The sequence below is a fragment of the Ahaetulla prasina genome, chromosome 3 (genome assembly GCF_028640845.1).
Source record: "Ahaetulla prasina isolate Xishuangbanna chromosome 3, ASM2864084v1, whole genome shotgun sequence".
In the NCBI taxonomy this organism is placed as follows: Eukaryota; Metazoa; Chordata; class Lepidosauria; order Squamata; family Colubridae; genus Ahaetulla; species Ahaetulla prasina.
In genome coordinates this window covers 210,289,142-210,303,772 of record NC_080541.1, presented here as the reverse complement: position 1 = coordinate 210,303,772, position 14,631 = coordinate 210,289,142, and the positions used below count along the sequence as shown (strand labels likewise).

At 38.8% G+C, this 14,631-nt stretch overlaps 1 protein-coding gene across 4 annotated transcripts; it reads left to right on the top strand.

The window, feature by feature from the left end:
* Positions 1-155: 155 nt before the first annotated feature.
* On the top strand, positions 156-13,996 carry AURKA (aurora kinase A). 4 transcript variants are annotated; one of them, XM_058176366.1, is made up of 9 exons: positions 156-199; positions 1,960-2,012; positions 3,281-3,536; positions 6,570-6,675; positions 7,633-7,824; positions 8,409-8,547; positions 10,974-11,122; positions 11,792-11,966; positions 13,121-13,996. In XM_058176366.1, the coding sequence occupies exons 2-9, from the start codon at positions 1,962-1,964 to the stop codon at positions 13,310-13,312; spliced, it is 1,260 nt and encodes a 419-aa protein (XP_058032349.1). In that variant the 5' UTR covers positions 156-199; positions 1,960-1,961; the 3' UTR covers positions 13,313-13,996. The 4 variants fall into 4 exon arrangements, with proteins under 4 accessions (XP_058032349.1, XP_058032348.1, XP_058032350.1 ...); XM_058176365.1 differs by having other exon boundaries at positions 167-257; XM_058176367.1 differs by lacking the exon at positions 156-199 and adding an exon at positions 910-938.
* The last annotated feature ends 635 nt before the right edge of the window (positions 13,997-14,631 follow it).

Genomic DNA, 14,631 nt, shown 5'->3' with positions numbered 1-14,631 from the left:
CGGTGCCGTCACTCAGCCGAAACGGTTAGGAAGAGGCGGGTGTTATCGATGGAGTTAAGCCAATGAGAGGTCGAAAGTCTTGGAGTGAAGGGGGAAGACTCGCCAATCAGAACGCGCAGGCGGTTTAAAGGGCGTTGAAGGTAGGCGGGAGGGCATTTGAATTCAAACGGCGGTGGAGCCTGGCAGACGGACTGCGGAGGTGAGCGGGCCTTCAAAGAAGGGCGGCTGGTGGATGGCGGGGCTGTCAGGAGTGCCTTGTAAGGGCTGGCGGGGAGAAGCTTTTCCCCCCTAAGCGCTGGCGCCCACCCGTTTGGTGGCTTCCTTGAGCGTTATCGTAGAATAGGTGTGATGGCCGGGGAGGATGGGAATTGTAACCGGTTTAGGGACTAGTATTTTGGAACATCGTGGGACTGTAACTATATTCGTTATCACAAGGTGAAAAGTATGGCGAGGGCTGGGGGATGTTCTTAATCTGCCCTATAAATGACTTGCCAAATGATAAAAAAGTCGTTTCCGTTGGTATAAGTCTCTCTTCAATTCCTTTAAAATGCTACATGAAACATGGTTTTTTTTCTATTTTACCTGCCCTTTAGCCTTTTTTTTTTTTTGCTGTCTAACCTGCTTTTAACCCTAAAGGCAGGGGCTCTAATCCTTATTTAAACTTCCCTGGGAGTTTAATTTTTTTTATAAAAGAACCAGCACCACAAAGGAGGGAATAATAAGGAAATAAGCTGCGAATGCATGTTTTGATATAAATAAAAATAGAAGTGCTCTTTGGGAAAACAGTGGATTCTAATGCCTATGTTTCTCTGATGAGTTTTAGTGCCACAGGCTCTTCAGACAAACTATGTTTTATCAAAGCACTAGAGAATGAGGTGTATTACAGTGTGTACTGAAATGGAGTGAGAGATTCCTCATTCATTCTTCCATATAAATAGGTGTGTCCATTTAGCAAGTAGGAGACAACAATAAAGGATACAGCAAAGGGATTGTGGATAAAAGTTGCATTAAGACTGGGAGAAAACTGCATTAAGACGGTTTGGCTATCTAAGGTAGCTTTAGATACTAGGTACAGGAGGAAAGCTGTCTTCTATGATCATCTGTATAATTGCTAATACTTGGAAGACAGTTGGGAATAGAGTAGTCTTGTCACACATGCTTTCACAAAATGGTTCTCATGGAGGATGGTCAATTACAGGACCCACTTTTGCCAGAAAGAAAACTAGTAACATTCCTTATTGCGTTGTGTACTACAATTGTTCCCGAAACACCTTTGTTTCTTAGCAAATGGGCATACTTCCACACACACACACACAAAAACTGGACTGCAGTTATCCACCATATTAATGTTATAAGAATGCCTCTGAACTTTTTGTGGAACCCAGAGGCATTATTGGGGGAAAATGGGGATTTATTTTGCAGCGAGTTTTCTTTAAAAAAATGCTGAGTTCCAACTGAGATGTAAAATATCTGTGAGACAAACAAGATGTCTTTTCTGAAAAGTATATTTAATAAAAATTATGTAACTGTTCATCCAGACAAACCAACGTGACCTTAGGCTTGTGTTTTCAAATCTTTGGTATTTCAATGTCTCTTCATCTCTTCTTTCTTGTTCCAGCTGAAAACCTAAAAATTAATATACAGAGAACACAATTATAAAGCCTTTTTAGCCAGTTTATGCTATTGAAATGCTTTCATAACTCAAAGAAACTGCATTTCTTTGCCTGTGTGATGTATATTGTACTGTGCACTACATAGATAAATTGATGTGTACTTGCCTTGAGGTCAGAATTCATGCAGTATGATGACTTAATTTTTCCAAGGGTTTACTAATAGGAATAGGTTGAAGATACTGAAATGATAGTCTCAAATAGCATGATAGAATATGAGAGACAAAGATTTTAGGTATTTTATGTTAGCATGATGAATGCCTGGATTTTTTTTTGTTCCTCAATATAGTAATGGACAGAACAACTAAAGAAAACCAGAATGGACACCCACATAGCAGCAAGGTAAAGTGACCCCTTGTGTGTAATATAATATAATAATATAATATAATATAATTAATATAATATAATACAAGGGCCGGGATAGCTCAGGCTGTTAAGAAGCCTGTTAAAAGAACACAGTAGCCTGCAATTACTGCAGGTTCAAGCCCGGCCCAAGGTTGACTCAGCCTTCCATCCTTTATAAGGTAGGTAAAATGAGGACCCAGATTGTTGGGGGGGAGGCAATAAGTTGACTTTGTAAAAAATATACAAATAGAATGAGACTATTGCCTTATACACTGTAAGCCGCCCTGAGTCTTCGGAGAAGGGCGGGATATAAATGTAAACAAAAAAAAATACAATAACAGAGTTGGAAGGGACCTTGGAGGTCTTCTAGTCCAACCCCCTGCCCAGGCAGGAAACCCTACACCATCTCAGTCAGATGGTTATCCTACATTTTCTTAAAAATTTCCAGTGTTGGAGCATTCACAACTTCTGCAGGCAAGTTGTTCCACTGATTAATTGTTCTAACTGTCAGGAAATTTCTCCTTAGTTCTAAGTTGCTTCTCTCCTTGATTAGTTTCCACCCATTGCTTCTTGTTCTTCCCTCAGGTGCTTTGGAGAACAGCCCGATTCCCTCTTCTTTGTGGCAACCCCTGAGATATTGGAACACTGCTATCATGTCTCCCCTAGTCCTTCTTTTTATTAAACTAGACATACCCAGTTCCTGCAACCGTTCTTCATATGTTTTAGCCTCCAGTCCCCTAATCATCTTTGTTGCTCTTCTCTGCACTCTTTCTAGAATCTCAACATCTTGGATTGCCTTTCTGGATTTCAACTTTGCACTGCCCCTTTTAGTCAAGTGACCACAATTTGGATGCTTGTCAATGGGCTTACAATCCATTGCAGCATCCTGTGCTCACGTGATTGCCATTGGTTAAGTTGAATTCACACTTATGACCATATTATTCATTCACTGACCACATCATTTGCTTAATTACCACAGAAGCTGAACTTACAACCTTCATAAAAATGGTTGTAAAATCTGGTCTGGTGACAGGGTCTGACCCCAATGCTTTATGACCGAAATTCTGTTCATAATTATAGTTGTGAGTTGAAGACTACTTGTAGTAAACTTTTGCTATTTTAAACTATGAACTTCCAAAACTATAGGGCACCAGTGCCCGTTAGGGGTTTTATGTTGAAATAAACTGAATCCTAAATTTTTTTGCAACTTTCTTTTCCTTAAGTGCTTGAAACTGTTGTGTGTTTATTTTTAATTTTTAAATCAGGTAGATGGTCCAAAGCGGATTCCTATGACTCAGAATCGTGCACTGAGGACTGGAATTCAACCACAGCGTGTTCTTTCTGCTTCAAATATACCCCAGAGAGTGCCTATTCAGTCTCAGGCACAGAAACCTGCTGTTACCCATCCAAAATGTTCCAACTACACAAGTCAGCAGCGACCAACATCTGCAGTTCAACCAACATCTAGGAACTCAGGTCCAAATAAACCTGGTATAATCTCTCAGCAACCTTCTGCATCCGGTAAGTACTACTATTTCAGTTATTTCTAACTTTATAACAGTAAGTATTCCTGTTTCAGCTATTTCTAATCATTGTAGAAAAATCTATTGATGTTTACGATACAGGTAGCCCTTGAGTTAAGACCACTAATTCGGTGACTGTTAGTAGCTGAATGAAGGGACTTGCAATTGAACACTAAAATTACTGACATTGCAATGCCCTCAAGGTCACAGGATCGCTATCTATGTACTTGGTAACATATTTCAACTTACAACTGGTTTCCAAGCACTCTACAATCATGGGATCTCCTTTCCTGAAATTCAAATGAAAATCATCTGCAAAAATTTGACTGGTTAATATGGGTTGGTACAGGTAATCCTCAATTTATGATTTTGTTTAGCGACCTTTTCAAGTTACAGCATTGCTGAAAAATGTCTGGTCCTTACACTTTAAACTGTTGCAGTGCCCCTGTAGCCATGTAATCAAAATTTGGGGACTTGGTAAACAGCCTGTATTTACAAGGGTTGCAATATCCAAAGATCATCTGATCAACATTTGCAACTTTTCCAGCTGGCTTCCAACAAAGTTAATGGGAAAAGTTGCTTGATGACCACATGATTCACTTAAACACAATACAGGTAGTCCTCAACTTACAACAGTTCACTTAATGGCCGTTCGAAGTTACAACGGCACTGAAAAAAGTAACGTGCCCATTTTTCAGACTTATGACTGTTGCAGCATCCCCATGGTCATATGATTTACATTCGGATGCTTGACAACTGACTCAGGTTTATGACGGTTTGCAGTGTACGGGGAAATGTGATCACCTTTTGCAATCTTTTGAGAAGCAAAGTCAATGGGGAAGCCAGATTCCATTAACAATTGTGTTACTAATTTATAACAACAGCAGTGATTCACTTAACAACTGTGGCAAGAAAGGTTGTAAAGTGAGGCAAAACTCACTTTACAAATTTCTCACTTAGCAACATAAATGTTGGGTTCAATTGTGGTCGTAAGTTGAGGACTACCTGTATTTAAATGTTTAACTATGAAGTTAAGTCATAAAACTGGCTGTGTTCTCTTTAATAAACATTTGTGAATACAGAAATATGAATATAGTAAATAGTGCTATCTCAGTAATGTATCTACTCAGGTTGCAATATTGATTCATTTTTAAATGTGGACATTTATTTGTCTGCAAAATCATTAGTTAAAAGATTCTTAAAATTGCATGAATCATGAAAACTGAATCCATGTAAGATCTTTGCAAAAGTGGTGAATGGAAGGTTAGAAATGGCTGCTTGGATTACTTAGGGAATCAATATTGCTCCAGCTGGTGCTGAAAATATCTTCCAGAGTGTCACAAAATTTTGACTGTGAGCATATTTGAAATTTACATTTTTTGACTTAGAGGCAGAAAATGAACGAGGGGTTCATTTTCTGCCTCTAAGTCAAAAAATCCATTACAGACATAAATACTGAAAGGGGAACAACTTATTTAGAAAAAGTATAAAACCTCAAGTATAGAATAGAATTTTTTTTTTTTTATTGGCCAAGTGTGATTGGACACACAAGGAATTTGTCTTGGTGCATATGCTCTCAGTGTACATAAAAGAAAAGATACGTTCATCAAGGTACAACATTTACAACACAATTGATGGTCAATATATCAATATAAATCATAAGGATTGCCAGCAAAAAGTTATAGTCATACAGTCATAAGTGGAAAGAGATTGGTGATGGGAACTATGAAACGATTAATAGTAGTGCAGATTCAGTAAATAGTCTGACAGTGTTGAGGGAATTATTTGTTTAGCAGAGTGATGGCCTTCGGGAAAAAACTGTTCTTGTGTCTAGTTGTTCTGGTGTGCAGTGCTCTATAGCGTCGTTTTGAGGGTAGGAGTTGAAACAGTTTATGTCCAGGATGCGAGGGATCTGCAAATATTTTCACGGCCCTCTTCTTGATTCGTGCAGTATACAGGTCCTCAATGGAAGGCAGGTTGGTAGCAATTATTTTTTCTGCAGTTCTAATTATCCTCTGAAGTCTGTGTTTTTCTTGTTGGGTTGCAGAACCGAACCAGACAGTTATAGAGGTGCAAATGACAGACTCAATAATTCCTCTGTAGAACTGGATCAGCAGCTCCTTGGGCAGTTTGAGCTTACTGAGTTGTCGCAGAAAGAACATTCTTTGTTGTCCTTTTTTAATGATGTTTTTGATGTTAGCTGTCCATTTGAGATCTTGCGATATGATAGAACCCAGAAATTTGAAGGTTTCTACTGTTGATACTGTGTTGTCAAGTATTGTGAGAGGTGGAAGTATGGAAGGGTTTCTCCTAAAGTCTACCACCATTTCTACGGTTTTGAGTGTGTTCAGTTCCAGATTGTTTTGGTTGCACCACAAGGCTAGTCGTTCGACCTCTTGTCTATATGCGGATTCGTCATTGTCTCGAATGAGACCAATCACTGTTGTGTCATATCCATATATAACAAAATCCTGTCCATTCTTTCTCATCCAATGGTAGCCCTTGGGCACACATAGATGATCCATACTTGATTTAATGCAGGATGCTATCTTCTAAATATAGAGTACTTTATATATCTGGAGCAGATGGAATATCTTAAATATGACTTAGAATTAAGAGTTTCTTGCTAGCCCACCAGTCATATTTAAGATATTCCATCTGTTCTAGATATTCACCCAGAGCTATTTTGATTATATTACATAATTTATAAAGATAAATAGAATAGACATCAAATTGCTAGGCAAGAGAGTTAATTTAAAAATGTTCATCCTTATATAAAGTGTGTGTGCGCGAGATAGCAACAACCAGCAATTTTCAGTGTCTTCTCGGTCACAAGATTTGCTTAGCAACTATATTTCTAGAATGGATTGCTATGGCTAAACACAAAGAGATCATACATCTTTAATTTCTGCATCATCTATAAAGTATGCACTCCTCCAAACCTGCCACGGAGAGGAACAATTTAAAATGGTCTGCTCAATTTTTTTAGCTTCAGAGCTTGCTTTAGAAAATTTAACTTTCCTATGCCCAGGAAAAAAGCCTGAAACTGAAGATGTATCAGCTGTAACAACGGAGGCAAAAGGAGCTTCCGATTCAAAAAGTGAGAGCAAAGGGGCATCAAAAAATGAAACTAAAAGGTAAGTTCTTATTTTGTTTTTGTGGGTAGATAAATATACAAAGGTATGTATGCTTCATATTGGGAAATTTAGATGGATTCAAACCTGTTAGCCCAGTGGTGAAATCTGAACCGGTTTACTACCAGTTTGCTGGCTGCACGCACATGCGCAATGCGCACCATGCACCAAATGCAAGGTGCGTGCACAGTGCATGCCAAAAGGAAGCATGGAGGAGGAACAGTGCGCGTGAGGGGGTGATCAGTTGTGGCACACAATCTTTTTTTTAATTTTTAAAAGCATTTTTTTTAACAACCTATTTGGCCGAAGAGGTTGTAAAAAAATGCTTTTAAATGTAAAAAAAAAAGGCTCTGACAATCACACAGCTCAGTTGTGATCGTTAGAGCCTTTTTCTACCTTTTAAAAGCATTTTTTTTTACAACCTATTCGGTGGGCATGGAGAAGGCAGGGATTTTTGCTACTGGTTCTCCAAACCACCCGCCGTCATTGCTACTGTATCAGTGATCAGGTCGAAACGGGGAGCATTTCACTCCTGTATTAGCCTTATATAAAGGATTGAGGACCTGGCTCTTTTCCTAAACATTTGAGTCAGCTGTTTAGATGAGCTCTACTCTTACTAATGTGTTACGTATAATTTTTTTTTTCTTGTTAATGGGGTTCTTATCGTTGGGCACCTGTGATTTTATGTGGTGGGTTTTATTGTGTTATTTTTCAAGTCAGAACATTTGCACACCTATATACATTTATGTAAATTCTGTCTTACCTAAAATGGTTTTCAAAGAAGGCATTTTCTTCTACTTTCCTTGGGAAACAAAGTGTTTTTACATATCCCACTGTGCCTCTAAGCTATCCCCAGAAAAATTTGTTCTTTATAAGGATTTTCTATACAAATTGCAAGTTTTGAGGAGAGAACAAAGTGTTCTTATTTCATATTCTAATGTTTTTTTTTTAAAAAAACAGAAAACAATGGTTCCTTGAAGACTTTGAAATTGGCCGTCCTTTGGGAAAAGGAAAATTTGGAAATGTGTACCTGGCTCGAGAGAAACGGAGCAAATTCATTTTGGCGCTGAAGGTCTTGTTTAAAGCACAGTTGGAAAAAGCAGGTGTAGAACATCAGCTGCGGCGAGAAGTAGAAATACAGTCTCATCTTCGGTAAGGTTGAATAAAAATACAGAGGGGTATTCTGGAGGCCATATACAGCAAACAAGGCTTACACTGCCAAAACAGGACAGTAAAAGAACAAACATTCAGTAGTACAATTATTCAGAATTATAGGTAAAAGTGAGAAGTGGAGAAGGAGACCTCTGGGAAGAGATTCTAATTCTCCACTTTCCCTTACCCACACAGAGTTGGCTTTGGAGGGAGGTCTTGGATACATTTATCAGGTTTTGAAAGTAGGAATAAAAAGTAAAGGCTTTTAGGAGGCCAACTGCTCTCATTCCTAGATCATCTCAAAGGCTCTAACTTACCCTGAGACGTGGCCATTTTTGGCCAATGAAGAAGGTGATGAGAATAGCTAGTATTGCAGAAGCTTTCCAGAGGTTTATAGTCTTGTCAAAACCCTTTCAAATAGCTGAAAAAACTTGACCCAACTTTTTTTTGGTAAAATATTGAACAGCTTGCTTGGCTTCAACCACTCAATGTTGTTTCACTTGTATATAACAAGGAAGTTATAGATGTGTTTAGCTTATTAATAGCAATGATCTTGTTTAAAAATCCATATGCCTCTTTTGTAGGCATCCCAATATTCTCCGCCTGTATGGTTACTTCCATGATGCAACAAGAGTGTACTTAATTTTGGAACACGCACCTCGTGGAGAAGTGTACAAAGAACTTCAGAAGCTTACAAAGTTTGATGAGCACCGAACAGCTACTGTACGGTTTGCAAATGGCAATGCATGCTTTTATGTATGAAATACTAAGGCAGTTTTTTCCTCATTTAGAAATGGGTGCTCTGCTATGGTTATTCAACTAGCAATTTGAATCTGAGTATATTGAATAGCTTTGGTTTAACAGATAGGGTTTTTTTAAGAAATCATTTTGAAATTTTCACATAGGTAGAAAAGTTCATAGCTTCTCTCTCTCTGAAGCAGATTGTGATGACTTGAGGCATGGCATGAAAGCAAGACAACCAGAGAACAAGTCTAACTCCCCTCTATTGCTCCAACTGTGCCCCCAAGCATTCCCACATTCACTACAAGTCCTGGAGCAAAGCTCTCACGTGCACCTTCAGAAGCCTCTGGCTGCAAGTAGTCCAGTAAGCCAGGTTAACCAAAGAGCAACCAGGGCCAGCAATCCAATAAGCCAGGTTAGCTAAACAAGAGCAAGAAGTTCAGCGAAGCAGGCAAACTGACAAGCCCCACAAGACACAGAGTACAGCAATCTTTGGCAAGTGTACATCAGGCTCCACAGATTCAACGCTTGTTCCTGGCAAATGCCCCTCCCACCGGCACCTCCTTATATCTGAGTCCCCAGGTGTGCCCTGTGAAAGGGGGCAGGGCACTCTCCTCCTCCATAGCGTGCTCAATCTGCATTGATCTCACCATCTCTCTTCCCTCCTTGCTCTCGGATCAGGAGGGGGTAGTCCTTCCTCTTCTCCTGAGCTCTCCCTGTCTGCAGGCCTTACTAATTCAGAAAAGCCTTGCCTGGGCTGACTCTGCCCTTCCCCAGTTTCCTCCAAGGCCAATGGAGCCAGCCCCTCCATCTCTGTCTTGTTCTTCTTCCAGCTCATTTTCCCCAGCAGATTCAGACTCCAGGGGGGCATGACACAGATCACCACTAAGAGGCCAAGTGGGAGTATTTCACTGAAGCTGTTTTCAAATGAAGGGAAATATATATTTCTCAGGATAATGTTGCAGGATCCAATCTGAATCGGTCACTGGGACCGGGATTTATTCTTCCAACCTTTTGGGCACATGTGAGAACTTCTCTCACCACAATGTGTGCCTGTTTTGTTTAAAACTTCTGAAGTTAACATGGAAAACATATTTAAAGGTGCTCAGCTTTCATAGAAGAGAATGGAAGTTTAAAATAAAATGGCTATTCATTGTATTTAAATTATGGTGTCTCCATCTGGTGTCCTGTAAATGTTTTGGGATAGAAGTCAATTGCCAATGGCTATGGGTTCAAGATTTTTGTGCCATATTGTATTTTTTTTCATGACTTAAATGACATCTGGGCAACTTTACAGGTTCATTCTTGATCTGATTTAATTTTCCCTCTCTGCGTTTCCAATTAATTGGCAATCCAATTAATATTTTCATGTAATGATGGGAATACTATGATTCTGTTGCAATTTTTTCCATTGGTCATCCGATTTGTATATATGCAAAGGAAGTACTGTTTTTCTTGTCTTTTATGGCATGATTAGGGATTTTTTCTTTGAGAAAGACATTTGACATAGGGTTTCTAAAAATACATTTGTTTTTAAAATTAACAAACTCTTTAGGCTTTGGAACATTGAAAATAGAAATATAGTTTTGGAAAGTAGGCATTTTTTGAAAGTCTGCAACAGAAAAAGTGAGGCAACCTGTCTATAAGAACCTGAGTTAATGGGCTGTTCCCACCCATCATGTGAAAGTGGCTATGAGTGGGGAGTGGAATAATGCCAACTTGAGAAGGACTGTTGACTCATTTTCAGTAGTTTAAGAGAGAACAGATATTACACTTTTAGAAACTGCTTGTCTGTCAAAGGTTCCAGAAGTGCGTTCCATAAGTACACACATCCTAGTCATTGATAGAACATTCAATATTGGAGAGGTCTTCAATATACCTTCTATGGTCTCATCAAATTTTGTTTAATGTGCTAACACCTGCTTGCCAGAAAAGTGCAAAATAAGTACATGAATATATTTTTAATCTTTTGGGACACAGTTACATTTTACGTGATGAAGGCCAATGGTTAGTAAGCATGAGAAACCACAGTAGTTTTTATATTAAAGCAAACTTCTGTAATTAAACTAATGCAAGCAGAGCATTAGTTTGTTGGGAAAAAGTAATAAAAAAATTAAAAAAAAAATAAACTAATGCAAGCAGAGCCTTCCTGAAATTTTGATAATACTTCAGCTATCTGACTATTAAGAGGATGGTGAGAGCCATAATTCTTAAGGGAAACTTTACATTTCATAGTAGAGACTTGCTGTTTAGCCTAATAATGTAGTAGTATTCCTGTTCTTTTTGGTAGTTATTTTTTATCATTGTCATATAATATAAGATGAATAAATACTCATTGGCTGTATCAGTGTCAATTGGATTATTTGAAATTGTTAAACCTTATTTACAAATGTTGGTTTCTTCTACAGTATGTGACTGAACTCGCAGATGCATTGTTATATTGTCATTCAAAAAGAGTAATTCATAGGGACATCAAACCTGAAAACTTGTTGCTGGGATCAAATGGAGAGCTCAAGATTGCTGACTTTGGATGGTCTGTGCATGCCCCATCTTCTAGGTAGGAGACTCTTTAATACTCAAGTTTGAGAGTAGAATTGGCTTAGAATTATTTGAACATACAACATACTTTTCTAGCAGTAGTAAAATGTACAAAAAATAGCTAAACAATTTTCTGATTCTTTCAGTTGAGGATATAAATTTTACTTTGAAAGTATGTTTGAAGTGGTACAGTTTGTACTAACCATCTAAAGAAAATCATTTAATAATTGAATTTTTTAAGAAAGTGGAACACTTTAACTCAATTCAAATCAAAATAACACACCAACAATCCTAATTATTTTATGAATGATAAACCAACAGCAAGTTAGTTATGAATGCAATAAACAAGAGAACACTGATAGTATCCTAGAAACCGAGAAGTAGGTAGATGGGAAATGAGGTCTAATAAAGAAGTAAGGATGATGATATGTGTGAACAGTGGAGGACTCATGTTCTACAAAGCAACTTTGGATTTGAGTTTGAGAAAGGATTGTTTCTTGTGACATCCAAAAATGTCAAGTACTTTGTGATAGAGGTGGTTAACAGATTTAGAATTAGGTAACATCCATAAACAAAATGTCTTAAAACATAATAATAAGCAGAGTAGCTTATGTTATTAAATAACATCTATTGTTGTTTTTAGATAAATAACATAGTTTGCTGACTGCTCTGTACTTTACTATCCTAGGAGGTCAACAATATGTGGCACCCTTGATTACCTACCACCTGAAATGATTGAAGGAAGGACACATGATGAAACAGTGGACCTGTGGAGTCTTGGTGTCTTATGTTATGAATTTTTAGTAGGAAAGCCTCCTTTTGAAGCAGAAACGTATCAGGATACATATAGAGCCATTTCAAGGGTAAGTTGAATTTATCTGGCTTGATATATTTTTGTTTTCTTGTAATCCATGACTCACTCTATAGGAGTAACCTTTGAGATTTTAAGAAGCCTAAAACTGCTTTTACAATTTCCCTGATGTTATTCAGGGATTAGAATTTTTTACTTATGAAGCATATTAGTACCTTTTTGGCAAATTTGGGTTCAGTTCCTGCACTAGTAACAATTATTTACTTGGGCGTCCTCTTGGATGGGCGGCTGTCGTTTGACGATCACTTGGCGGCCGTCTCCAAGAGGGCTTTTTACCAAGTACGCTTGGTTCGCCAGTTGCGCCCCTTCCTTGACCGGGATGCCTTATGCACGGTCACTCATGCTCTTGTCACTTCCCGTTTGGATTAGTGCAATGTTCTCTACATGGGGCTGCCCTTGAAGTGCACCCGGAGGCTGCAGCTAGTCCAGAATGCAGCTGCGCGGGTAATAGTGGGAGCAACCCGTTGCTCCCATGTAACACCAATCCTGCGCAGTTTGCACTGGCTTCCTGTGGTCTTTCGGGTGCGCTTTAAGATTTTGGTTACCACCTTTAAAGCGCTCCATGGCTTAGGGCCCGGGTACTTACGGGACCGCCTGCTGTTACCCTATGCCTCCCACCGACCCGTACGCTCTCACAGAGAGGGCCTTCTCAGGGTGCCGTCCGCCAGACAATGTCGGCTGGCGGCCCCCAGGGGCAGGGCCTTCTCTGTGGGAGCTCCTACGCTTTGGAACGAACTTCTCCCTGGTTTTCGTCAAGTGCCTGATCTTGGACTTTTCGCGTGAGCAGCGCATCTATTTATTCAAGCGGGACTGGCCTAATTAAATTTTAATCCGGGGTTATTTATATTTTAGGGTTTTTAAACTATTTTAAATGTTTTAAATTTTTTAAATTTTTGGCCATTTTGTAATATGTTTGTTTTAGTCTTGTTTTAATGTATATATTGCGCTTTTTTATTTGGCTGTACACCGCCCTGAGTCCTTCGGGAGAAGGGCGGTATAAAAATCGAATAAATAAATAAATATTTGGATAGTGTCTTACATTGATACGGTACTGCCAAACTAAATGTTATTTTCCACCTGGATTCTACAATGGGAAGAAGTGAATGCAGTGCTTTGTGTGTAACTGTAATTTTCTTTGGTTTAAAGGTGGAGTACAGGTTTCCTCCTTTTGTAACAGAGGGAGCTCGGGATCTGATTTCAAAGCTGTTGAAGCATGACCCAAAGCAGAGATTACCACTGGAAGGTGTGCTTAAACATCCATGGGTTACATCAAACTCTACTAAATCTCCCAAGCATAACGTGGTGGAGACCACTGTTGCTAATAAAACTCAGTCATAGCATAATGAGCATGGCTGAGTGCATTTCCCAAGTAGCAGGGATGGCAACACATTGTAAAACTGCTGATACAGGAAGCATAAAATTGGTCTCAAAAAGAAGTCAACGTTTCCTGCACAACGAACCTCTATGAACATGATGAAGTCTGAGCTGCGGTTTTCACAGGCATGCTGCAATGCTTATAGTTCCATTCAAAGCAGTTTGTGGATATCTGGAACACATACTTGAAATCTTTGTGCATGTGATTCAAAGCTGCTGGGGCACATCTTGTTCAGGACTTTCTCAGATATATAGCTCCTATTCGGTTGATCCTCCTTGCTGCTTGATATCCACATGAAGTTATTGGAACAGTGCAATAACACCCTAAGGTTAATCTGTGCAGTGATGTGACATGGTGTCTGCATCTGTAAATATGAGCTACTTGTGCAGTCGTTCGCCTGTCTTCAGACAGGAAATTCTTTGAAGTCTAAAGAATATAAACAATAACCCAATGATTTCAGACATCTTGTTTTTGGATACCTAACTGCTTTATTCAGTGGTCAAAGATATCCTTCTTCCTGGGATATCCTTGATAGTGAGCAGTTGTTCAGTATAAATTCTTATCAGAAAAATTGTATAAACTACTTTTGATCATCAATTTTTAAATAATGTATTCGTTTAAGCACTAGTAAAACTTTATTGCAAAATCATGATGGTTCTGCAGCACTTACACTTGCATCTAATGGTACTTCACTTTTAGAATGTACATTTATCCATAACACATTTCACTTCAAGCTACCTGTATCAACCCTGAAGGGTGTATTATTTCTTACAACCTGTACAGTTTGGATAAACTGAATGATGTTTGATCCTGAAAATACAAGCCCTCTTTTGGCATGTAGTGATTCCAGGCAATTCTCAGAGTTATCCTGGGGTTATGATGAAAATTGGCACCAGGATTGCTGAAGCTAACTAAAGCGGTCATAAAAGTGTAATTTTGTGTGACAGCATCATTTTGCGATGGCAATCCCAGCACACCCTGTTGATGTAACCCCAGGACTGTGTGGGTTATTAAACAGGGAGATGTGGGAATGTGTAGTTTTTGTAGCCTCTGGAAGCTTCTGACTATAATAGTTACCAATCAAGAGCAGCCATTTTGCAGTAGGAAATATATGAACGCTATAAATAGGCACAATACCATTCAAAGAACCAAAGAAACATTCCATATCAAACCCAAGAAAAATGGTGAATTGTAGCTTCTAATTGCCCTGTCCTATATTATCAAATTGACCACCTGCCCTATTATGTATGCTAATACTATTATCCACTGTCATTAAATTACT

What these genes read in the sequence shown, in the direction of transcription:
- AURKA (XM_058176365.1), top strand. Translation starts at nt 233, where the DNA reads ATGGCGGGGCTGTCAGGAGTGCCTT. An exon ending in TCAAAAAATGAAACTAAAAG is followed by an intron (nt 6,676 to 7,632) that starts GTAAGTTCTTAT and finishes TTAAAAAAACAG; the next exon opens with AAAACAATGGTTCCTTGAAG. An exon ending in GAAATACAGTCTCATCTTCG is followed by an intron (nt 7,825 to 8,408) that starts GTAAGGTTGAAT and finishes CCTCTTTTGTAG; the next exon opens with GCATCCCAATATTCTCCGCC.